The 27265-nt window shown below is 46.2% G+C and overlaps 1 protein-coding gene across 1 annotated transcript in view; it reads left to right on the top strand.

The window, feature by feature from the left end:
- Positions 1-1729: 1729 nt before the first annotated feature.
- The window catches only part of CCNB1IP1 (cyclin B1 interacting protein 1), a 136653-nt gene continuing 111117 nt past the window's right edge, over positions 1730-27265 (top strand). The window contains exon 1 of the mRNA XM_086958478.1: positions 1730-2072. Within this exon, the coding sequence (XP_086814604.1) occupies positions 1776-2072 (297 nt within the window). The 5' untranslated portion in view covers positions 1730-1775. The remainder of the gene's footprint in view (positions 2073-27265) is intronic.

Raw genomic sequence — 27265 nt, 5'->3', positions numbered from 1 at the left:
GACCAATTCAGGTAATGGCAATCTGTGTTGTGTTTATTTATTTACTTATTTGGAAGCGCCATAATACTGGGTGTGTTTCCTCACCTTCTGGTCCTTCATTCCTCAGGTTTATTACTTCGTGAGGAGTTGCCTTACCAAATTATACATTGAAATTGCCCAAAACTTATGATTGGAATCTGAATATAAGATGAGCCCCCACTTTTTGAAATTAGTGATGAGTTACAATTTGGTCCGTTTGTTTTCAATTCTTTTACACTTGCTGTTATAATTATTACAGCTTCCTGTTTTCAAGACATGTAGTGGAACATGTACATCCATTTAGGATAGGAAACCCTAAAACATTGAAGAGGTAATCATTTAATAATTTTACTCTGATGTGAATATTTTGAATTTACTATGGACCCCACATAATAAATACATAAAAATTATACATAGGCTCCTCATTGGTTTTCCAGAATACCTGGACAATAAGATTTTTCTGGATTCATAAGGACTGAGCCAAATTGGAGTGGGAATAACGACCACTACATCCCGAGAAGGGTAAGCACTCTTGGACTTCTGCCCTTGTTTTAGTGATTAGGCAACAGCCCCAATCCTCATGGTTATTTATATCTTTCATAGGGTCAACAATGAGATCCCTGTGTTGCCCCGTCCAATATGTCCTGAAGAAGACTCGCATGGCCCAGGCATAATCAACCGCAAGGCCGCAAGACGAGTCGAAACGTCGACACTTATTAAAAACCTGGACCACTAACTATATCTCCCTCTGTGATATAGTGCAGACATTTTTTACATCCTATGCCTTAGAATAACATTAGGGATTGTATGCGGACTAATTGAAGTGGCCAGGATATACTGTTCCGGCTTTCATTGGCTGGTGTTTTTTGAATCATTTAAAATACCTTTATAATTTTGTGTGATTTCCTTTCCTTTCACCTTATCACGTTCACGCTCTTTTGACACCCTTTTGCTTTACTGCACGCTCTAATACGGGGCAATGTATATAATAAAATGTATATAATACTGTGAATTCGCTTTCAATACTTCAATATGACAATAGTTTAAAAATATTGCATATATATTTGGAGTTTGTTGCTGTTGCCTATTTCTTTTATGTTCATCATTGATTGAGCAGGGCTGTTTAAATAACATACGCCTTCTAATTGAATAAGTTTTGATTCATTGCTTGTTTGGAAATATATAGGTCTCGGACCGTTGTTTGTTTATATTAGTACAATACCCAGGTCCAGTACCTTTTGGGTTACCCCATTTCTTTAATGGCTATCATGTTAATCAAGCACCACCTTCCCCAGGCCTACTGCACTGGCTAAGGACCCACCCCGCCTAAGCCTTGATTACGCATTTGACCGGCCCCCTGAAAAAGCTGACGGCAGCTAGCAGAATGGAAAGTTAAGTTTGTTGCTCACATTAATTGGATGGGCCAGGGGGCCAGAATATAAGTAGGGCAACGCCCCAACACACAGATGGACAAACTGCTGCTGTTGTACATTTTATCTTGTAAATGGAAATCAAATCTGTACATCCTCTAATAGGGTGCTTGTTTCTGCTATATGTCACGTGCAAGATACTGTTTACTTGCAGATCCTGAATTTAATATAAACATTGAGTATGTGAAAATGAACACAGGCAAAACGTTAAAGATAGTAAAATGCATCCTCTTCTATCCTCTATTTTTTCACCCAGGAGTGTTGCCTAGGTTAACACAGAACTCAACTGCGCGTTTCCTCTTCTCCTAAGAAGCATAGTCTTGAAGGATGTCAGTCTGCGAAGACCTGCTGCTCTGCAACTACCGCAAGTGCCGCGTGAAGCTTTCGGGTTATGCCTGGGTAACTGCCTGCTCTCATATATTCTGTGACCAGCATGGCAGTGGAGAGTTCAGCCGCTCACCTGCTGTCTGCCCCGCCTGCAACAGTACCCTCTCCGGCAAGCTGGACATTGTTCGCACCGAGTTGAGCCCCTCAGAGGAATATAAGGCCATGGTGTTGGCAGGCCTAAGGCCTGAGATTGTGCTCGATATCAGCTCCAGGGGACTGGCATTCTGGACTTACCAGGTAAACAAGATTTGCAAGTCATGTCATGTTATAAATATGTTTTTGAAAGGTCTTAAAATAGTCAACATTCCCCAATATCCTTACAATGTGTATTTGTCACCACAAATTTTACGGTGTGGCAGGATGTCGAGGTTTCAGAGAAGGATCACCTGCACTTTTTCTCTTTTATCTTTACACCAAAAGGTTATTCTCAGGTTGCCTATATCATTCATTGGGCCTGGTTTCGTTCAGTTCATACTGTAGGGTTACATTATATTTTGTGTTTTTTCCCCAGTTTTTAGCACTTTGTATAAACAGCTTTAGTTGCTAACCTCATGTTACCAATACCTATAAGAAGCATTGGCAATGCCAATCGGTCTGAATTATAGATGAAAAAGCCTCCTGTGTCACTTATGGGTTTAGGTGCTCAAATCTTCACATATGCACTCTGTCACTCGTCTTTCCACTCATACATCCACTCATCAATTCATTGACTTATTCTTGCATTCAACCTTTTCCATAAACACAATAAAACACACACAAACTCAACAACATACGTAAGATAAACTAAAAGAATACAAGTAGAATGCAGTAAAATGCTAGTGTCTAAACACGTCAGGCATATGCTTGCAATAACTCAACATTACAGCAGGTGTCTGGCATAATGGACTCCTGGTTTAGAGGAAGTGGCCACATAAGAGGTGGCACACTGCAGATGAAATGAGTAGCAAGCAAGTGACCCATTAGCCCTGCTTAGAAAGCTGTAGTATCTTCTTGAAAAACATTTAAATAAAAAGAGGAGAAACAAAGAAATGAAGGGGGGCTATAAAAGTAGAATTTCAAAACTAAAGGGCTGGCAAAGCACCCCTGACACTGAAGCACACTCATTTTAAGTGGATCTGCACATTTGATCAGAAAATACTGTTATTTACAGGGCAAGACTGATACAGATCGAACCACTACCCCCTGCTGATGTATGTGTTGTGAGAAGTTGGCCTGTGATATCCACTATTCTAGTGGGCACCCTGTATCAGTCCAAACAACCCTTATGATGATGGTTGTAAAGTCAACCTTATAGACCAGCTATCCTAGTGGTAGCATCGACAAAGCAGTCTTAGGCTAAACTCAAGAGGGCATGTGAAACCAGCTGTTTTACCATCTGTAACCCCTTTAATACCAAATGAAAGGACACCACACATATAAAATATATATGTATTTATTACTAACACAACCCCTCTGAACTCTTTTTGAGATCAGAGGCACAAGCACATAACAAGAGACTTAATTATCATACAATAAGTTGCACAATATACAGTAGCGCCCTAGGGGCACGTAAAATCATATACTAAAATAGTGGTATAAGAACCACGTCACGAACAAGGAATAGGCCTAGGCCTAGGGCCTAGGAATACGCTGGGGCTATGCTGTACTACCCAAGGTTAGGAAGCAGGAGGCACACGGGAAGCGTGTGCAGTGTCTTAACACACATGCGAGTTACCATAGGGATACAATGGGAACGAAATAATTGGAACTAGTTCTTTTAGGACACTTCTGGATGGACTAGGAGAAAGTCACTGAAAACTAGGACACTAGGATAGTCAATACCCACAGGAGCACTGGAGTACTCTCGTTACCTCGCCCACAGGAACTGGGTGTCAAAGCGTGTCGGGTTTCGGCGCTGAATCCTATGGAGACCTGTGAAAAGATGCTGCAGGCGACCAGGAGAGAAGTGTCCGGTTGGATCCAAGGGTGGATCGAGGATGAAGAGTACCTGAAAGCAGAAGGGACAGAGTCTGGGTCACTAGCCAGTGACCAGGAAGGAACCAGGCGATGTGAAGCAATCAGGTGATGTTGTGAAGCTTGTCTCTGCAGCCACGTGGTCCAGGAGGTGTCGATGACAACCAGGAGCTGGGCACGGACTGTCCTACGAAGGATCTCGCTGTCGGCGGTGTCGGCTTCCGGATTGGAGTCAACAAGCCTTGGCAAAGGCAACCAACGCAGGAATCAAAGATGGCTTCCGATGCAGATCACCAAGGTCTGCAGGGCTTCTCATTTTCAGGAAAGCAAGGGCCAGCCTGCAGCAACCAGGCCAGGGGTGTAGATTTGAAGGTTCGTCGTCACAGAGGCCACTAGCCAACGGGCAAGTGACCGGACAGACGTGTCGAGCACAAAAACACTAGCAGGCCCCACGCGGCACTCTTGGAGTGTGGAGGGCTGTGCGTCGGTGTAGAAGGTGCTCGGGCTGGGGCTTCTCAATCCCCAATGCACAGCTTCGAGGGTGCCTCAGAAGCTGCACAAGTAGCAAAGTGCAGGTTTTTCAAGATGGCCGGTCCCACGTCTCTTGTCACCTCCACGGGTCTCAGCTTTGCTGTGGCTGTGGATCGGGCTCAAGGAAGCCTGGAAGTCTAATTCCTGTCAGGCTCTGTGATCGGGCTCCGGCGGGAGCGACCACAAAGCAAACCGCAGATCGCTGGATGTGCCTGTTTCACATGGTGGTCACTCCTTGACCACAAGGGAGATTCTTCAGTCTTCTAGTTGCAATAGAATGTCGAAGGTCCAGAGTTTCATTTCAAGTTTCAGGTCCGGAAAAATCTAAAGTCTCTTGACTCAGCTCCTACCTATATACCAACCCGAGGGGCTGGATTATCTGCTAGGTCCCTCCTATGGGTGGGACCAGGGAAGGGGGTGGTTACACCCCTTTCCCTTTGTCCAGTTTCGCACCAGAGCTGCGGCTGGAGTGCCCCAGCAACTGGTTTCAACCGGGCTATGCATGGAGCATCTTGTGTGCCCCAGGCAGTGTCTCATTTCATTCAGCCCTCCCTGCCCATTGACACTATGAACTGTCTGGGGTGGTGCTAGCACCTCCCTAGACAGGAAACCTATTGTCCAAGCCTCCCTCGCTGGAAGGACTCCCAGCAGCAGGAGGTCAGACTTGTGTCTGTCGCAGCAGCATCCATTTTGTGATGCTGAGGCTCTGGTTAACTTTAACCCCTTCGCTGCGGGGGTTAATCCCCCGCTGTCCTGGGGGTAAGTAGGGCACACACAGCACCCCCATGCTCATGACGAGCTGAGCTCATCATGAGCTACGGCGCTCCTGTGTTCATGACGAGCTCAGCTCGTCACAGGTGTATTGCCTCCCGTGGAACGCTCAGCACAGCGGGGGAATTCTCCCAGCACCTGAGCGTTCCACGGGCCATGACGAGCTGAGCTCGTCATGAGCACTGGAGCGCTGTGGCTTATGACGAGCTCAGCTCGTCATGAGCATCCAAGGAGTTAAACAGGATACTAGGAACAACATGTCTTCTCCCTCTAGAAGGGTGGAATGCTACCCCTGTCGCCAGAACTGGTGAGGGGGTAGTATTCCAAAGCGTATGACACCTTACACGACATGTTTTGATAAAGCCAAACCAAAGTTAGCATTCAACCACGAGGATGAAAAAAGACACCCTTTCCCTGGTGGACTCCTTGGCCGCATGTGGACTGCATCAGCTGGTCGATAGCCCTACCCACCTGGCTGGCCACATCCTTGATGGGGTGTTCTCTAATGACCCTAGACTATCTGTGGGCTCCCCTATTCCCCTGGTCTGGTCAGACCACTTAGCGGTTCCCTTAGAACTAAAAACCTTTTCCCCTTCTTTACACCAACGAAGTTCTACTAACAAAATACTCAGACGGAACTATAAGGCTATTACTATTGACTCTCTTGCCCCCCTTATAGTGCAGGCTCCTATTTCCCCCTCGAAGGACGCCAGTAATGCTGCACTGGATTTTGCTAATTCTATTTCCAGAGCAGTTGATTTATTAGCCCCTGCCTCCCTAAGTTATTCAGCCAGACGGAAGCCTTCTGCTCCCTGGTTCACGGACCATCTTAGACTGCTGAGGCAGGGATGCAGGAGGCAGGAAAGGCAATGGTGAAAAACCTGGAACCCCACAGATAGAGAAAAACACAAGCTGTTACTTGGAGAATATAAGTCCAAGGTCATCATAGAAAAGCAGGACTATTTCTCCAGGCTTACATCGTCCCTCACGTCCCCTAGGGAACTATTCAAGATTGTGGATTCCCTGTGTTCGGTACAAACGCCTGATTCCATCATAGGTTCCAACAGCTGTGTGACAAGATTGCTCACTTCTTTCACGCTAAAATCACTGACATCTCTCTCACGCTGGAAGCGCAGAGAGACCTTATGGCTTCCCGTCCTCCCCCGTCTCAACCGGTTTTAGAATCTTGGGCCAAGGACCTCTCTAAAATTCTGACCAACTTCCCGCCCCTTACTCTCAACCAACTAGACTCCCTGCTAAACAGGACAACGTCAGGTTCTCCTATGGACCCCTGTCCGTTGAAGGTTCTGAAAGATTGCAGGGAAACCCTGTTGCCCCCGCTTCTTGAGGTAATGAGCCAGGCTATGGCCCAGGGCCTTTTCCCTGCTTCCTGGAAACAAGCCATAGTCAAGCCATTGCTTAAAAAACCCACCCTGGACCCGGACACCCTTAAGAACTTCAGGCCGATTTCCTTACTGCCTGCTCCAGCCAAAATGTTGGAATCACATCTCAATCATCATCTGACTGCTTTCCTTGATGCCTCTGGGTTCCTGGACCAGTCTCAACATGGCTTTCGAAAATTCCACAGTACTGAGTCGGCCCTTACAGTAGTGACAGACAATATACGATCAAAGGTCGACCAAGGCCAGACCACTTTTTTGGTCCTCTTAGACCTGACCGCCGCCTTTGATACCCTATCTCCCTCGACTTTAACTGTTCGTCTGAGGGAGATAGGGGTGGAGGGTCCTGCACTGAGCTTGCTGTCCTCTTTCCTTGTTCAGAGAGAACAGAGGGTCAAGCTAGGAGAGTTCCTCTCCCCTCTTAAGCCTGTGCAATGTGGGGTTCCACAGGGGTCGGCCTTGAGTCCGACCCTCTTCAACATTTATGTGGCCCCACTTGCCAGACTAGTAACAGCTCAGGGGATGAGGTGGTGTCATACGCCGATGACACCCAGATCATGGTGTCCCTCTCCCACTCGGTGAGTACCTCAGCGCTCAGCTTCAGGAATTGCATGCAAGCTGTCTCCGACTGGATGATTTTAAACGCCCTAAAGCTGAACGGAGAGAAAATAGAGGTCTTGATCTTTGGAAAAGATCAAAACTGCTGGGCCAATGAATGGTGGCCTCCCTCTCTCGGAGCTTGTCCCGTACCGTCAAATTCCGCCCGGAATCTTGGCGTGATTTTTGACACCTCTCTAGACATGTCACTACAGGTCAATAGAACTGTTTCTACCTGTTGGGGAGTGATCAAAGTACTTAGAAAAATCGCCCACTATCTTTCCCCTCAAGCTCGCGAACAGACCGTGGTGGCCTTAGTTACATCACGGCTGGACTATTGTAACGCCCTGTATGCAGGCATCAATAAAGGCCTCATCCAACGCCTCCAGTCCATCCAGAACACGGCTGCCAGATTTGTTCTGGACCTCCCTAACACCGCTTCTGTCTCTGCAAGGAAGAGTCTTCATTGGCTCCCGATTCAGTCTAGAGTCTCTTTTAAAATCCTATGCCTAGTTTTCAGTGCCCTATCCGACGGCAGCTCTGAGGCCATAAGTTCCCTTCTGAGTCCCTACGCCCCCAGCAGAAACCTTCGCTCTGCCAATAAGAACCTTCTCACCGTCCCTCGGACAAACAAGGTCAGATGGGGCGGAAGAGCTTTTTCATTTGTGGCCCCTAATTTATGGAATGCCCTCCCCTCTGAGATCAAATCTCAACCCACCATGGTTCTCTTTAAGAAGGCTTTAAAGACGTGGTGTTTCATCAAGGCCTATCATTAATCATGCTCTCTGACCGTATCATTTTATTTGGTTAGGCGCCTTGATGCCCTCTGAGGCTAAGTTGCACGATATAAATCTCGTTTCATTCATTCATTCATTCATGAAAATGCACTTAACAGTATATGTATGGCTATATCATAGAACAGCTATAAGGACATGGTTCCGAAAGCTGCAGACAGGCTCAGCTCATGCTAGAGCACCATCTCACATAAAACCAAGCACTATGCCTCCAGGATTGTTAAGGCCTGCCATAAGAGTGACTTATAAGTGCATATGTGTCTATATATAAGGTTAGATATAGGAATACTATATCTAAGCAAGGGGTGATTACACAACCTTGTCCCAGCTGAGTGATCAGCCAGTTGTGTCAATGTGGATGGCCAGCCAGGGGTGGCATAATACATGCTGCAGCCCCTGGTAGGCATTGGATGCACCTGGGTACCTATGCTACACTATACAGGGGCTCATAAGGTGACCCAATGTCAAATTGGAGATGTACCTAAAGTACATGGAGTCCATTTTACAGAGAGAGTAGTAGCCTGGAGCCCTGATTAGCAGGATCCCAGGCCGACTAAGTCGTAAACCAGCTAAACACTAGGCAAAAATGTGGGGGTAACCATTGTCAGGTATCCACCTTCCTACATGTGTTAATAATGATCATGTGTTACAAGGTTCTGCAGACAGATAAGAAGTCTCAAAAACAGAGACTTGGGCTTACTTAACGGGTCTTTGCCTTCACCCCTGCTGATCGTCGCTGGAACGGAACCCTTTCACCATCTGGACGCGGCTCTTTCCTACGAGCTGCCGCTGCTGACCAAAGGGCCCGCCCTTACCGCCCACACCGCTGCGGGACTGCGAGGCACTTTCCTCACCTGCAGCCTCTTCCCGCAGCGGCCCCGCCCCCCGCCTGGTGCTGCTATAAACTTTCGCAGCACCCGCTGCGCGGGTGCTACTCAAAAACAGAGACTTGGGCTTACTTAACAGGTCGTTGCCTTCACCCCTGCTGATCGTCGCTGGAACGGAACCCTTTCACCATCTGGACGCGGCTCTTTCCTACGAGCTGCCGCTGCTGACCAACGGACCCGCCCTCACCGCCCACACCGCTGCGGGACTGCGAGGCACTTTCCTCACCTGCAGCCTCTTCCCGCAGCGGCCCCGGCCCCCCCGATCTGAGAGGATATAATCAGTCTACTCGTCTCGCGCAGCGGGATGCGCGCGGGACGAAGCTCGGGGCGAAGACCGGGCAAAGATCGGGCCGTTTGAGGCCGTTCGAGAACGTTAGTGAACGGAACGGGCCACCCCCTTTACATTATAATTCTTCCACCGCATCCGCTTACCCAGCATCTCCTCAATATTTCTAAACTACTCTGCTTGCAAATCGCAAAATGGAGACAAGGAGCAAAGCCAATGTGGTGGCTGCGGGACCTACAACGACCGCTCCCATTCAAGGTAAAATAGATAACTATTTTCTCAAAGCGGGATCTTTGCTAATTGAGGACATCACCCTTTTAGAAAGACGTATTTCGCAAGAAATAGAGTGGGTTCGAAGGTCCTCGATGCGTATTATAGCGACGGCGAAAACTCCAGAGGACAGGCGGCATCCTGACATTTCTCAACTTGGAGCCTGCGGAGGGGCTCATCCACATACCAGCATAGATCTCTCAGAGGGATCTATAACTGACCCGGAAGACATGAGTCTCCTCTCGCTCCCGTTGACACAAATCACGCAACCACCGGAAACACACAAAACAGTGGAGAGGACATTGAACTAGCCACCCAAATCCCTATCCTATTGAGGGAAGAATCTCCTCTTACAACAATTGTCCCAAATTCTATAGGGGCACAAAACACAGATAGGGGCAAAAGGGAGGGTGCAATTCAGAAAAGAAAAACAGGGACACAGAGTTCCAAGGAAAGGAAGGCTAAACAACCAAAGACTGGGTCAACACAGAATGCTTCAGGGAATGCTAATTCTATACAGGATAGACCGCCATTGGCGACATCAGATGCCCCTCCCCCAGAACTAGGCAGAATTAATTCCACTGATCTGCCAGTCCCATCAACAGAACATAATAGTGAGGCAGCTGAAGAGGATATAACATTAGCAGACATAGGTAATCTCCTCAAATCAATCATAAATCCCCTGGAAGCCCGTTTGATAAAAATGAAAGCAAGATTAATTAAAATAGAGAGAACTGCATTACAGTTCATGGACTTTTGTAAACCCGGGACTCCTTGCCCCACAGCCCCCAACAGTGACCCGAAACCCAAAAATAATTCCAACCCTTTGAGATTGGCTAATGGTATTGATGCCGTAACAACAACAATCGGCACCAAAAATCCTAAACCAGTTAATAACAAACGATTAAACCAGAAAGCCAACCCAGTTATCCCAGTGACCCCAGCAAGGACTCACAATAATCAACCATCCAGTGTACAACAAACACATACAGTCACTGATTCTATAAATTCTGATACACAGTATAATAGTCCACCTAAATCGTCACTAACCAACAAACAAAACTTTCAGAACTCTAATAAAACAGTGCAAAAAACAGTCACAGTCAATCTACCACCTGAGGTAGCTCCATACACTGCTATTTTAGCGGGGGTGCCCGAATTAAAACCAGACACATATGAGGTAGGGGACTCTCTAAAAAATAAAGTAATGAAGTGGTTATCTACATATAGACCACTTCCTAGAGGTATGTCAAGTGAAATTTGCATGGTCAGAAGAGTCTTGTGGGTAGGAAAGAAACCCAAAACAATTAGTGGTGACTGTATACTGATGAGCTTTAAAGAACCAGGAATAGTCTCCTACATTTGTGGCTCCTTTTTAGAGGATGAGGGAAGTAACATTCATCTACCCCCCCCTTGCTTTCTTCTATCCAGCAAACACCCACGCAACTAACAATCAGAGGCGAGGGTACCTAGAGAACCGACAGGGAAATTGGGGAGGTCATCAGGGAGGAAACAGAATCCCCTACAACTTAATGCGAACATCGCCTGAATACCTGCCAATTTATGACGACCCTCAAGGGTGGGAGACTGTTAATGGTAGAGGAATGGGCAATGGAGGATTTGGAAGAGAAGCACCCTGGCCACCTAGACAATTTCAGCCACCGCCCCTACCCCTCTACAATTGATACGATTGTCTCGAAATGGTAGATTGACAATTGATCTCTGAAAGGACACAGAGGCGATTATCAGGTTATGACAAAGGCACCCACAAAACCCCCACCTGCACCAATGGGGAGGAGAACTCTTTTATCACTAATTCGGGGCTAGGATCACAGAGAGAAGAAAGGGGAACTAATCTGGAGGGTCCATTCGTGGACCATGTGCAGACAAAGAGTCTAGCCCGACCAGTACATAAAACACAATTGATTAATCGAATAAACCTCCGGGCTGGGTTCCATGACTCTCAATCTTTAAAATTGCTCTCTTGGAACTTGGCAGGCCTGGCCAATAAAATCGATTCAGACTCGTGGGCTGAACTAATAAACTCAAAAAGCATCTGCCTCTTTCAAGAGACTTGGGCGAGGGAAGAGACCATGTATAGGGGTTTTAAGACCTTCTCGATACAAGCTAGCTGGGGCGGGAGAGGCCGACCGTCTGGAGGTCTGGCGACCTGGGTGGCCACTGACTTAGGCTGCTCAGCTTCACGATACACAGTGGACTCGGAGGACATATTGGCAGTTTTACTAGAATGCCGGAACTTTATAAGTTACTTGTAATAAACCTCTATTCCAGGCCAGTCCCAATAGCTGCCACCTCCAAAACCATCGAGGCACTGTCCCGGTTCATAGAAACCATTCCAGAGGGTCTACAATTCCTGGTAGGGGGGGATTTTAATTCACATTTTGAACCGTTACCTGGCCTACTTGATGGACCCTCCCTAGAGGAGGATTCAAGTTGGCAGGTTCCTTTAACAGAAGCCCCCCCTCCCAGAGCATGGACCCCGCTGGCCGTTCAAAAAACACACTCAACCTAACCTAAGGCTTGAGAGCCTGTAACGGCCGTACTAGGTCAGACATTCCAAGCAAATGCACATTTAACAGGGTGGGCAGAGAATCCAGACTGGACTACTTCCTAGTTCAGTTGCAGGCATGGAAAAGGGTCCTGGATTTTAGAGTTTCACCCAGACAGGATAGCGACCATAATGCTTTAGAATTAGATTTCGCTATCCCTTGTCTGGAAGAGAGCCCCTCATGTGAGCAAAACCATGGAGAGGGATACCTCTTGGATAATAACAAGAAGAGGATTAAATGGGAAAACCTTGCCTCTAGTGAAGATAAGATAGCCAGCTTATATGCTGGAATCATTCCAATCCTGGAAGAGGTCTTTGAGTTATGGAACTCAGGTTCCACAAGGGAGACCAACGAGGACATAGCACAAGTCCATGGACATTTAATTAGAAAGCTTGAAGCTGATCTCTTCAGTACCAGAGCGCCTAGACCCCAGGGCGTGAACAAACGCACTTGGTTTAACAGAGCCTGCCGAGATGCAAAACGCGATCTACTATCCAGTTTAAAAGCAGGCAGCCCGAGGGAGGAGATCACCGCCAGAAGGAAGGCCTATAAAACACTCACAGCTAACGCTAAGATAGAATGGGATGTACAGCATTGGGAGAATCTATCGGAGTCTCTAGCAACAAGAGACTCCCGTAGATTCTGGAGAATAATCAATCATGGCTGTGGGGATTTACCCACCGCAATCAAACCCAATATTGCTGCAAATGTTTGGCAAAAACATTTCCAGCAACTGTACTCCATAGAGAATGAGGACACAGAAGCAGAAATGCCAATAACACATCTTAGACAGACTTCTGATCCCTTCACTATAATTGACATTAGGAAGGCGATAGCAGGACTTACCGCTGGAAAGGCACCGGGCTTGGATGGGGTGCCGGGCGACCTATTTAAACATGAACCAGGAATTTGGGCACCTTACCTTATGGTTTTATTCAATGCAGTGCTGGGAGGGATGAAAATACCAGATACTTGGCTGGGAGCTGAGGTGGTCCCGATATTCAAAAAGGGGTCGCCTCTGCTCCCAGTCAACTATCGCCCAATCAGCCTCATTGATGTGTCCCAAAAACTGTTTGGTAGATTAGTTCTTGATAGGTTGTTAGGTTGGATGGAGGAGATGGACATTCTGAGCCCCCTCCAGGTGGGTTTTAGAAAAGGAGTTTCAACAGTCGACCAAATATTAAGACTGAATATCATATATATATAAACACTGCAGTAACTCAGCGCCGAGATGCCCAAGGGCCTTCGTTCGCGCTTTACAAATGTTGCTATAAATAAATAAATAAATAAAATATATTGAAAGACTGTGCTCTCAGAAGGTGGGACTTTGTATGCAGTCTTTGTGGACCTCCGCGCCGCCTTCGATTTAGTTCCTAGAGCTAAATTGTGGGCGGTGCTTGCGGAATTGGGCATCCCAGGAGATATTCTCCAGGTGTTAGTCAGGCTTCATACCAACAATTATGCCCGTGTGAGATATGGAAAGGGCGGCAGACTGACAGATAAATTCCCTGTGCGCAGAGGGGTAAGGCAGGGCTGCGTTTTGGCGCCAACCCTGTTTTGCTTATTTGTGAACGGGGTGATAGAGCATCTGAATGGGATCCCTAACACCGATGCGCCATAATTGAATGGCAGCAGGGTGCCTACGATTATGTTCGCGGACGACACCCTGCTGCTCTCAAAATCACCAATGGGGCTGCAGAGGGTTCTGAATGGGTTTCTGGGGTTTTGTAACGCAAGGGGTTTAGAAATAAACCCTTCGAAAACTAAATTTATGATCCTTAATCCCAGACCCAAAAGCTGCCCTAATCCCTATCTAGGAACCACATCCCTAGAAAGAGTACACGAAATAGAATATCTCGGTATAACTCTTAACTGCAACCTGACTTGGCTGCCACTCAAAATAAAAGCAACCACAAAACTAGCCCAGAGGGCAGGTGCCATCACAAGAATTGCCAAAAAATCACCACTTCGTCCATTGGCACCCGCCATTCACATCTACAAAGCCCAAGCCCGGGGGGGCATCATTTATGGAGGCGAGCTATGGGGACATATACCATTGCACACCATACAGGTTGCAGAAAATAATTTTATAAGACAATTGGCTGCACTTCCCCCGAGTACTCCATTACTTCCCGTAAGAATGGATCTGGCATTGCGTCCAATCACGGAGGAATTGGGTCTTAAACCACTGACCTACTGGAGGCGTCTGTGGAGTAGTCAAGAACTTGTACACTACAGAAATGAACTCCAGGAATTATTGAGAACAACCTTTGCTACTAAAATCCCGTGGTTAAAGTACAGAGACGGCTGCCTTCCACTGAGGTCTATTACAAAATCCTGGGCTGGCAACTTGGAAACAGGAGAGTGTCCAGCATGCAAGTATAATCTCGAAAGCGATCTCCATGTGGTCCTGTTCTGCAGAGCTTATAGCAGAATCAGAAAATACTGGCTGGTCCCTTACCTGAGGAACTTGGGTTTCCGCACCTATGCCCCGGCTTATAGAGTCCTAAAGACAGACTTATCGCCACCAACCGTGTTCGCAATGGCGAAATTCTTGACGGCAATGTGGCGCTTACGTGCAACAATTCTTAGGAACTCTAAATCCCCATGAATATCTTCCTCTTTTTTAAATTACAATGTTCTTTCAGATAATCTGATTCTAATCATGAGTTGGGGGTATTTCTCTTAAAATATTTTTATATAATGTTTTTTATTGATGTAATTCGTTTTTATTTCTTTTATTATTATTATTTCTGAGTTTGTATAGCGCCTGGTTACACTGTCAGTGTGTCCCCGCGCTGTCGGAAGAACTAGTTGCTCAGTCAGTAAGACAAAGGCGGGGCTATTCTTTAGGAAAGAGGAATGTTTTAAGTTTCCTGCGGAAGATGAGCTCCGATGTTTCCAATCTTAGGCTCAGGGGAAGAGAGTTCCATGTATGTGCCGCCAAAGATCGAAAGGATCTCCCCCCCATTCTGGCTCTCTTGTGTCTGGGGACAGCTAGGAGGCCTGCTCCTAATGAGCGGAGTTGTCTGGTTGGCGTGTAGGGGCAGAGGAGGTTCCGAAGGAAGGCAGGGCCCTTGCTATGTACGATCCTGTGACCAATACATAGGACCTTGAAGTCGATCCTTTCATTGATCGGAAGCCAATGGAGTATTTGTAGAGATTTTTTTGAGGCGGCTCGTCTGGGCAGCCGGAGGACCAGGTGGGCGGCAGCATTCTGGATTGTCTGCAGTCGACGCCGACTAGTGGCGTTGGCGCCTAGATACAAGGCATTGCCATAGTCCAGTCTCGAAGTGACAAGAGCGTGGACCAGGGTCTTCCTAGAGGATTCTGGGAGCAGGTCCAGGGTCTTACGGAGTTTCCGTAAAATAGAAAAGCACGTACCAGCTACCCGTCTGGTGTGGTAGTCGTAGTTAAGTTTTGAGTCCACCCATACTCCAAGGTTCTTGACCTGATCACTGGGGGTAGGGAGAGGCCTGATCGAAATAAAGATTGTTTGAATTGAATTGAATTGATAAGAAGAGATTCTCACAAGAATTATTCCAGTACAAAATATCTCCTCATAGGATTTGTTTGAGACACAATCCTACAGCAGAATGATTCCCTACAAAGGTAATGTGTGACACTTCATGTAAAACAAATACTCTTCTGTAGGCTTTAATTAACAGAAACAACAATCCACTATTAAATGCCGAATGATTTTAACATAAGCATTTCATGATCAACATTTCAGGCCTAAGGCATTTATCATAACTTTTCATAATAAACAGATCATGCCTATGACACCAGAAATATATTTTTTCTACTGAACCAAGTAGGCCAGCAGCTGTTATCAATGACTTATTGGCATAACCAGCTGAGGCTTATAGAACAGAGTGTATGTTTTCCCACAAGGGAACCATCAGACACACAGTCGTAAAATTACATAGCATACAAAATTACAGCTGGCAAAGAAAAAAATACTCAGCTAACAAGGATTCTGACAGTACAAATCTTCTTGGTCTGGTACATATAGCATGCAGTAGCTAACCAGCCTGAGACAACTGAGGGAGCGATACAACGTGAGGCGCAGTAATGGAAGTTAAAAGTAAAAGGAACAAATGATGGACGGTATGCTGTACAATACAAACATTCACCACAGTCACAAAGATCTGGGTTTAACCCATCTTTCTTTTGATTCCCATGCCATCCCAGTTTGGACCCAGCCGTATGCAAATTAGTCTTGACCCTGGAATTGTCCAACCCAGACTGCCAAGCCAGGTCCTCCCAGGACCGGAAACAAGCATCCTGGGAGAGGTTTCGGGGCATCACCCCTCATCCGCCAAGCTCTCCATGCCACTGGAGTCAAACATGCCCGGCTGCTGAGGGGTAAAACTCCGAAATCTGGGGCTGGTTATAGGGTTTCATCCCTTATGAGCAAGCTAGCCAAAGCTTGGTTGATCTTCCCAATGTCACATTTATCTTACTTGAGCATCAGGTTTGCTTCTTGCAACACTCAACAGAGCTTTCTGAACTTTGGCATGCTTTTCTGAAAACCAAAATGTTGTCACTGTAGTTTAAACTGTTTGGGATGCCACGATAATGCACAATATTTCCTCCCGAATAACGTAAGCGGCCGGAGTAACAGATAGTTATACTTAAAGAGGCTTAAATCGCCTTCCAGTTTGAGCTAAAGGTATTCTTTGATCAAATACAGGTTTGACCTTATAGGTCCTGGATGTCTCTCTTGCTGGATGGCCAGATTTGGTTTAAGCATGCCAATGCAAACACAAATTGTGCCACCAGCATGGCGTTTTAGTACCTGAATGATACAGTACGTCGATGAAAAGGGCCCATCTAATGGCTCAATAATGTCTTGCCTGAGGAGGAGGTTGATCTCTTCCTCAACCTGGTGATAACATAGAAAAACAGCACAATTTCAGAATGTGGTCTTAATAAAGAATGAATATTGAGGATACAACTGGGTGTAAAAAGACGCAAATCGCAGAATGCGTCAGCTGCAATGGCATCAGTTTGGAGGTCTACCTATAGATTTCTGTGACGATAAGACAAGTTACTGTGGGAGGAGCATAAAAACACATTGCAGCCTAGGACTAACATTACGATTAAAACATAGGCAACAAATTTCATCTTAAAACTAAAATTGAAATGAGTACAACATGGCACAACAAAAATGCTGAAAATGTTTGTCTAATAGGAATAAGACCGGGTTATGCGGAAAGAGCCAACAATCATTATAAAGAGATCTACCCAAGCAGATGCTTTGCCTTTAGATTGGAAAAAGTGTTTCTGTGCATTGACGCAGGGAGTACTTAAGAGATTTTAAAACACGAGCGCTGCTATTGCAATAAAAAGTTCACAAAAATGCAGCATATAAAGAACTCTGTTCTGAATTCTGATCACATGGACAAGGTGAAAGATCTTGTGACCGATCCTTACACCAGGGGAAGGTGATAGTCTATGGAAAAAGCTAAGTCAAAACCTGAATACGATAAAATGTTGATAGTGCTGTGCATCATATAGCAAGGTTGAAAAGTAGGTAGTAAAGGTTGAATGTTCATACGTGGCCTTAGCTGCATATATGAAGCAACAGAGAATGACTCAGATTCCTTTGATTACCTCTTATCCTACCAGTAAGTATAGCAGGGAAGAGTTCGAGACTGCTCTTCAAGCAGGCTCTGCGATATCCCTAATGTCACTCAGTCAGGGAATCTCCGAGACAGAGACAAACAATCTCAATTATCATTCTATTTAAGGATAGGGCCTCTTTATTCCAGACCATATGCCACTGCGTTATTTATTTATTTATTTATTTATTTATTTATTTCGATTTATATAGCGCTATATAACCCCGGGGTCTCTAAGCGCTTGTCCAGTAAACACCACAGGAACCAAAAGAAACACTACAGGAAATTTATATCCCTCCCCAAGCTTTCTGGAAAAGAACCGTCTTCAGCCTCTTCCGAAAGGTCATTAAATTGGGTTCTTTGCGCAAGTCCACCGGTAGACTGTTCCAGACCCCTGGGAGGGTGTTGGAAATGGCACGACCGCCCACTGTCGCCAATCTAAACCGGGGTTGCATGAGCAAAGTTGCTTCAGCAGATCTTAACACCCTGGCCGGTATGTATGGGGTCAGGCGGGTCTTGATGTAACTTGGTGCCTTACCATAAAGGGATTTATGTGCAATGCATAGCCCTTTAAAGAGCACCCTCTGCCTTATTGGGAGCCAATGTAGCTCACGCATGAGTGGGGACACATGCGTGCTCCTGGGTTTCTTGTGAATGAGCCTGGCGGCATCGTTCATCACCATCTGCAGTTTGTCCAGGAGTTTTTGAGGTAAGCCCAAATAGAGCGAGTTACCATAATCCAGTCTTGCAAGGATCATAGCAGAGACCGCCCTTCGCAGGGTAGAATGGGACAATAATGGCGCGATCTTCCTAAGTTGACGCAACATGCCAACACAAGTTCCTACCACCGTGGTGACCTGTTTCCGCATGGAAAGCTTGTCATCCACATAAATGCCAAGGCTTTTTACAGCCACTGCCGGCTCCGGGGGCGGTCCAAGTTCCCTCGGCCAGAATCCATCATGCCATGGATTGCCGGCGATGGTAACAGGTAGAACTTCCGTCTTCCCCGGATTGATTTTTAAAGAATTCAGTGACATCCAGTTAGCTGTCTGCTTCAAGATGGTTTGCAGATTTGCTGGTGCCCCATCATCCATTTGGATAATGATTTGGGTGTCATCAGCGTAGTTATATACCTGACAATCCATCTGATTCAGAAGTCCAATCAGTGGTTGAAGGTATATGTTGAATAGCAGGGGCGACAGAGCCGACCCCTGTGGCACTCCGCAAGAGATTGGTGATGCAGTGGAGAGCAATTCTCCCAACTGAACTCTTTGTGTCCTCCCTTGTAAGAAAGAAGCAAACCAGGCATGGGCTGTGCCCCGGATGCCGAAGTCTCTCATCCGCGTCAACAGTTGTTTGTGACTGACGGTGTCAAACGCCGCGGAGAGGTCTAACAGCACCAGGGCGCCGGGTATCCTCTTATCTGCCCTATTTCGGAGCTCGTCTATGATGGACAGCATGACCAGTTCCGTGCTGTGGTTTGCACGGAACCCTGATTGGTTTGGTTCCAGCAGGCCATTCCCTTCTAGATGGTCCGAGAGGGCGGCCAGAACGTGCTGTTCCAACACCTTGGCCAGGAAAGGGATCTGGGAAATAGGCCTAAAGTTTTTTAGGCATTTCACATCTGCCCCAGGCTTTTTCAGCAGAGGGATCAACCTTGCTTCCTTAAAGGCATTAGGAACCTTTCCTGATGCTAGAGAGGAGTTCAAAAGATTCGACACCTCCTCTTCTATTCCTGGCATGGCCAGTTTGAAAACGTCAGGGGGACAAGGGTCTGCCTGGGAACCCGACTTCACTCTCCCGGTGAGCCGGGGCAGGTCCTCCTTCGTAATGGGGGGAAGAAGCTCCAGAGGTCTAACCACCGGCTTTTTGGCCGACGTGGTCAGTGGAGGGCAAGCATGTATGGGAGTACAGGCAATTTCCGAATTAAGATCCGCAATTTTGCTGGTGAAAAAATTCTGAAATCTCTGGCAGTCCTCTAGAGTAAACTCCGGCCTCTGTTCTTTCACTTTTTTAAGTTCATTTAGGACTCGGAAAACTTCTTTTTGAGGGTTTGTCGCTGTGATGATCCTTTCCTCATAGAATTCTGCCTTCCTAGCTGTAATTGCCTGCTTATAATTCGCTAGTTCAAGCAGATAGACGCTTCTCGCCTTCGTATCATAGGCTTTGCGCCAGGCTCTCTCCATCTTGCGCACGACCCTCTTTTTTTCCCTTAGGGAGTCGTTGTACCAAGGGGACCTCCGTCCTCTATTCACTAGATTGACCCTGCGTGCTGGCGCCACATGGTCGACCGCGCTACGAAGCCTCTCCTCTAGGTTATCACAGAGGGCGTCAAGATTATCAGCTAAACGGGTCTGAGGATAATTCGCTGACAGATGTGCCACCATCTTTTCACCATTGATGTTTTTCCATTTCCTCACCAGCCTCTGACCTACTGCTGGTTTCGATTTGAGCAGGTTCATCAAGAGGGCTCCCTTCAGTAAGTAATGGTCCGACCAGACACACGGTTGTGAGGTTGTCGATCCCTGTACCGGTATTGACGACCAGACTAGGTCGAGCGTTATTGAGCATGTCCTTAGAATATGTACGAGATATAAAAGCCCTAGCTCCCTATTACAAATAAAGGTTGTGGTAGATGGTGATAGGGCCAATAAGCGGCGACTACATTTATTTTCTGTAACCTGCAACGATGTTACCACCTGTCCCATAGCTTGCCGTACTGGCATATTTTGAGCTTTAAATGGCCAGCATGTGAGCAAACGATCTCTTGCCCAGTTTTGCAGTAGAGGAAAAACCACTCCTTCCAACTCCGGAAGCCGAGAGCCTCTGCTGTTGAAGGTGACGCCTAAGTAGCTGAAATTCTCTGTGTGTTTTACAGCGCTCGCATGAAGTATAAAGGTTGGTTTTGGGTCCCTCCTATAACCACAATACATTAGAAAGGGCTTGGCAGTATTGATCCTATTGTCAAGCCCCTCCATAAAGGAGGTGAAGGCATCTAATAGTCGATGCTGTGCGACTGACAAATAATTAGGCTACTCTAGGATTTTTCTCAGTCTGGGGTGTGACCTCGCACCTTTGCACGAGCTCCCTCTCCAGATGGTTATTAAAGAGGGAGAAGGTGTAAGGGCACACCCATGTCTGATGCCTCTACATACCTTGCACGCTTCCCCCAACCCAAGCCTAACTACAGCTTTCTAGTCTCTGTATATTTCCCTGATGTTAATAATGGGTCTGTCAATGCTAAGATATACTAGTTGATCCCATAGTTTGATGTTGGATACACAATCGAAGGTGCTGGACAGATCCATAAAACTCAGGTGTAAGAAGCTCAGCAACTGTATACTTCCGCAAAAGAAGGTAGAGATTGATATATTGGTCTTCGGTCCCCATCCCTATCCTGAACCAATATTGAATATCCGAGAAGGTACTATTCTCCTCCGCCCATAACTCAAGGCAGGAGAGTAAGACACAACCCAGTACCTTCACTGTTGAGTCCATGAGAGAGATCAAGCAGTAACAACTGGGGTCCTCTCAATTATCTTTCTTAAAGATCGGGACGATCAATGAGTCTGACCATGATAGAATCTTGGTGGAAGAGCTGATTGCTCTCAGGCCGGTGTTTAACAAGGGGGTCTACAAATCAAGGTTACACTTAAATAAATCTAAACAGACACCATCCAGGCCAGGAGCTTTTTATCTGTGGCCAGATCCAATATCTGCTAACACATCTTCCAGTGAGGGGTAATACTTAAAAAGGAAATATTCTTTTGCTGCAGTGGAGATCACTATCACCTCCCATTTCTTCACTAGTGTAGTAGACCTCTCCACAAAAGGTAGCCCATTCATGGCCGGATATAACAGATTCGATCGTAGGTTCTGCAGAGCTTTTAAGGAATGGTTGATTTATAACTTTCCAAAAAGCCTTCTGATCATTCTTAAGGCAAGCGTCCTGAAGATCTTTCTAAGCCTTTAATTTCTGTCATTGCCCTTTCATAGGCCTTCCTACTACAAATGACCTCTGAGGCAGACCTAGGCTGTTTATGAAGGGAGGCCATTAGCTCTTTGTGGGATATAGAATATGCTGTAACAAACCATCCCCTTTTATACTCGGACCACCCCATGTGCTGGCCTACATAATACTCCCCAAACTGCCTCTGAGAGTGAGATAAATTCTCTTTTTATATTAGCCACATCAGCCTCTGCTTTGAAGCAAAGAGCAAACAAATTATGATTATCCTTAACCATTTGGTTAAATATAAAAATGTCAGCATTAACAAACTCCCACTTAATGCGGGTGCCATTTTTCTTTTGAGCGGAGATACCAGTGACTCTCCTGATGGAAAAAAAACAACTCCTGCCAGTTGAGATATCAACAACTAAGCTTTGGGGGAGGTGATCACTCGAAGCAAGGTCTCAACTCAAGCTGATCTCCCACCCTTTTCACTAAGTTGGCAGATATGAGGATAAAGTCAATTCCGGGACCTTCACCCTTACAAATGAAAGTGTTAGGAAAAAAGCTGGTGAAAGTACTATATTAATTAGCGAAGCACATTAAATTTCATTATCAAATAATTGATGTTATTGCCAAACATATCCTGGGAGAAATTACTCTTAGAATTACTATCCGCATCCATGAAGCCACAGGAGGATACACGAGGAACAGAGGTAGACAATGAAATCACGCCCATACATCACGCCCATACATCAAGCCCAACTCGTTGCTAACTTTTGGTTTAAGTGAGTACAAGTCAGAATCCAGTTTTGACAAAACATGCCCTGTGTCTGCTGTTGAAATATTATTGTAAACGTTGACAATGCCCAGCCTAAGGCCAGACACAAATTTAGGTCCAAGGATTTAATAAAATGGTGCAGCAGCTGCAAAAAGGAAGAGTTTGGCTGACCATGGCCAATTTGTAAATCGCCAAGCCCCCCTTGAGCAATCAAACGAGGACGGGATGGCTAGTATGTGAAATGTTTTGATGCCATTGATATGTATAGGCAGCACGAGTATCACAAAGGAGAGCACAAAATCGGGCCACATCGAATTCCCAATTTTTCCTCTGATGCCGTATACTTTCCTAACTGAAAAGAAAATTTAGGAGCATTGCTGCTGTTATTGGCGTGATCAGAAGTTAACTTACAACTACTTAAAAATCAATTAGGTTGTGTGTTGTGCTTGGCTCGTGCCACCTTTATATCAGATTCCTGGTTCCCTTGAGGGTAAGAAGTATACAGAACTTGCTTGGAGGCTGAGCCAGAGGAAGTGCCATGTTTGCTTCCTTGTGCTTGAGCTGACGTTTTATGTAAGAGTGGGCAGAATCCAGGTGACACCGGCCGCTTTTCATTGGGGTTAATGCAGGAGATTGAATTGTACACTCCGGGCTTCGCTTTCTGTTTCACGACGAGACTTTGTGGACAGGCAGACAATTGCATGGTTCTCCTCCTAGAAATATAATTCTCGGCCTGATATACTTGGTAGATTCTCCAGTATTGAATCTTTCATAGAACATGCATCTTCTCCGTCGTCATGGTGGGAGTCTCGCAGTAGTGAGAAAAGTAGCACTAGAAATGTACGTTAGAAACCACCAAAAAGAAAGGAAAAACTTTAGCATTCATCAGCATCTTTATGTAGGTCCAAATTTCGACTAATCAGAGCTGAGCCCTAGACCTCAACTCACATTTCTAACCGCACGTCGTGTGTAAGGGAGTCTCCCTGAGCTCTGCTAAGTTTGTCAGTGAATGAACTTTTGACCCTGCTAGAATTCACCTCAAGCTACTGTTTTTCTACCTTCTTTGTTTCTAAAATATCAGAGGGATCTAAGAAGAGGCTTTTGGGAAGCTGCAGATCTTGTTGGAAGCCAAGACTTTTTTCTGAGGATCCCACAAAGACTGTCTCTATTGCCTTTATCCCAAACATACAGCCAAGGAAAGTAAATACTGCAGAAACATTTCAGCTAAAACCCTGAAGGACAGGGAAGCCAGGTTGTAATTATGGCTCCAGAAGAGAAAGTCTTAATCAGATTCTGGATCTGATGTTGAAGAGAGTCCTGGGCCAGCCTCAGCTGGGAGGAAACATAAAAATGATGGCTCTACCTCATTAAAGGTTTATCCTAAGAGAATGAAGGTTGAAAAATCCTCTCTGTCCAAAAAACAGCCTTAAAGCAAAATGACTCTGGCCTGAAAAAGTCTTCTGCGGCTTCTCTGCCTGTCACACCTCTAAAACTGGCTTCCTTGACGAAAAAAGCTCTGTCAACGGACCCGTCGTCGAGAACAACAGACAAATCCCATCGGCATCTGTGGCGACGACCGTGTCTACGACAGCTGTGGTGACGGCCTCATCGATGAATACTGTGAAGACAATCTCCTCGTCGATGGCATTGTCGACGGCACCGATGACCACTGCGTCGACGATTATGTCTACAGCCCCGTCAACGGGAGCACCGACAACTACATAGTCTACGGCCCTGTCGATGAGCCCTCCAATGACGACCGTGTTTAAGTCCCCTTCTAGACTGACGATATCGATGACGATCACTTGACGTCTTCATTCGTTGACATCAATTGATCAAAAACAGGACAAGAAAAGTCTCCAGTTGATCCAAAAGTCTCCAGGTTTGACATCTTTATCCAAGATATCACCACTGTCTCCCTCTCACCTTCTTGATACGGAGGAATCGGAGAGATAAAAGCTTGTTCGGTTAAGCTTACAGCCCTTCACAGCTCAAGTTTAAATGCCAGGACACGGATGAGGAAGAAGAGACACTTATGCAGGACAAGTCAGAGTATATGGAAGGGGATAACTCCTTCACGGGGCATCCATGGGCCCAACAATGCGAATCTTTTCAAGAACACTATTAATGAACCTAACGAGGAGCGTCAGGAGGAAGGGAGATAATCCATGCTGGTGCCAAACTCCCTGGTCTCCGACCTTAGGCACATTTTCAACGATTATTATAAGTGATTCTCGGACTCTCACGCTCTGGTCCCGCTGACACCCAGAGGACCAGGTATTCAGGTTCTTTTGCCACCGCCAGTGGTTACTCCACCGCCTGCTTTGCAAGAAGAGAGACCTGCTACTCGGTGTGTTACAATTCAAGAGGATTACATTGAGTGAGAGGCAGACGTTCAGCCTGAGGAGGGTGAGCTCATTCAGGATTGGGATTGGGACAAGAATGGGATGATTACATTGCTCCATCTTCGCCATTCCCTTCCCCCCCCCCTCCAGCGAGTTCTCATCCGGGAGATATTGGGGGCTTTCACGAGTTACTAGAAAGGGCCTCTAAAAGATTTGATTTGCCTTTGCCTGTGGTGCAAACCGAATGCTTCCTTTATGATTTTAAGGATCCGGCTGAGAAATCGGTGCGATTCATATCTATTGTGGATGATATGGAACGAAGGCTTGCTGCTTATGAAGAATCCTGCCTCAGTTCTGGCTGTATTGCCGAGGATGGAAAAGAAATACAAAGCACCCTATTCTACTTCTGCGTGTTTGATTGGGAATCCATGACCCGATTCGGTAATAATGAAAGCTGCGCAGATGTGGTCCAGGAACCCGCAGTCTCCTTGTTTGGTGCCTCAAGATAGAGAGGGCAAGCAGCTAGACAGCATTAGCAGACGCTGTGCTACTACGGCTGCTACTTCCATCAAGGCCTCTAACGCCTTAGCGATCAAGGGGCGGTACGACTGTCAGTTATGGTCAGATCTTGCGTCTCTTCTCAAACATCTTCCCGAAGATAAAATGAAGGAGGCAAAAGACCTCCTGCAGGAAGGTGTTAGAGCTTCTTTGGAGGTGATTGACTCAGCAATGGATTTGTCTTCGATTGCTTTCAGACAAATGGCAGGAGCCGCTGATCTCGGTAGACAGGGCTGGCTGGGGGTGACGTCCTTCCGCCCTGAAATTCAATCGAACGGCAGCGAAAATACGCGGACGAGGAGTTATAGGGTATCAAGAAGGATACCGAAATGGCACATTCCTTAGGCACGCTGCAGCAAAGGCGTTTTCAGTCCTTTTGTGGAGGAAGAGGCAAGGACAGTTTTAACAAAGATCGTCCTATCAATCATCTAGATTGCAGCTGTATTCCCAACAGAATTATAGACCGAAATATGGAGGGCAGCAACAACACCATTTGTGTGCTTCCAATGTGTCATACAATCAGCAATCAGTTAGACTGCGGCACAAGGTAAATCACTAGACTCCTCTAGACGGCAGTGACGCTTTTCGTCCACCAGCCACCTCATCTCGATGTCTGACTCTGCAGTCCCCTCATCTTTTTCCTTTTCTGGGCCAATGGGAAGCCATTACAAAGTAACTAATGGCTACTGGACATCATCCATCGGGCCACACACTAGATTTAGCATCATCATCTTCTTTCCTTAAGGCAAGAAAACTCGACCTTGCTAAAAAAAGGGGCACTAGAGAAAGTTCCTTTCAGTCAACGAGGGAAAGGCTTCTATTCCAATTTCTTCCTTGTGAAGAAAAAATGTGGGATACGGAGACAGGTCATGGACCTCAGACAGCTGAACAAATCAAGAAACTGTCATTCAGAATGTTGTCCCTGCAAGAGATTCTTTTATTGGTGAACAAAGGAGAATTTTTTGCGTCCCTCGATCTCTTGGACGCACACTTCCACATTCCCATTCAAGCAAAGCATCGCCAATTCCTGAAGTTCGAGGTGGCTGGAGATCACTATCAGTGCAAGGTTCTACTCTTCGGTCTTCGTTCAGCTCCCAGAGTTTTCACGAAATGTATGGCTCCGGTAGCGGCTTTTCTGAGAAGGCAGGGCCAGTAGGTTTATCCCTACCGAGACTATTGACTGGTTAAAGGGCCTATGTTCCACTCTGCAAGAAAGATCTACACGGGCCTGTCAACAGCTGTTCAAGTCTCTAGGCTTCCAACTCAATGTAGAGATGTCTTGCCGATTCAGAGTCAGAAACATATATTTCTCAGAGCAATACTGAACACCAGGTTGATGAAGGCTTTTCCCACTTCAGAATGAAAGCTCAAGAAAATGCACTTAGCAGCCCTTCTGCGTGCAAAACAGTCCAATTCTGTTATAGTGTTTAAATCTGGGGATGCTGTCATCATGCATTCCATTGATACCAAATTGTCCTCTACACATGAGACCTCTCTAAGAGCAGTTAGTCATTCAGTGGATTCAGGTGCGGGGCTCCTTCGAATACATCATCCTCATATCTCAATCAAACAGGCTCTGTCATGGTCATGTCTACAGGCCTCTCGTTTCAGGCAACACAGCTCAGTTAAGTTAAGACCACGGATGCCTCAATGGACCGTTGGGGAGCGCATCTCCAGGATCTGCAAATCCATGGAAAATGGTCCGTTCAGGAAACGCAAATGCACATCAATCTCTTGGAATTGAGGGTAGTTTTTATGGGTTTTCAGGCGTTCTTTTCCGATAATCCAAGGCGCCTTTGTCCTGGTAAGAACAGACAACTCAACAACAATGTTCTACTTAGCCAAACAAGGGGGCACTAGGTCTCTCACGTTGTTGGTCCAAGTCCAGGAAATTTGGAGACGCCTAATTCAGCACAAGATAACATTGCAGATAGAACACGTTCCTGGCATGGACAACGAGTGGGCAGATTCTTTAAGTAGGACCAACTTCCAATGTCACGAATGGGAGTTAGAGTGGAAGCAGCTGCGGCGAATTTTAGAACTATGGGGTATTCCAAAACTGGATCTCTTTGCAACAGCGAGCAACAAGAAGTGCGCAAGGTTCGCCAGCA

This window comes from Lissotriton vulgaris, chromosome 2_1 (genome assembly GCF_964263255.1).
Source record: "Lissotriton vulgaris chromosome 2_1, aLisVul1.2, whole genome shotgun sequence".
NCBI classification, from domain to species: Eukaryota; Metazoa; Chordata; class Amphibia; order Caudata; family Salamandridae; genus Lissotriton; species Lissotriton vulgaris.
The sequence above is the reverse complement of the archived record's forward strand: the minus strand, read 5'-3'. Positions and strand labels throughout refer to the sequence as shown.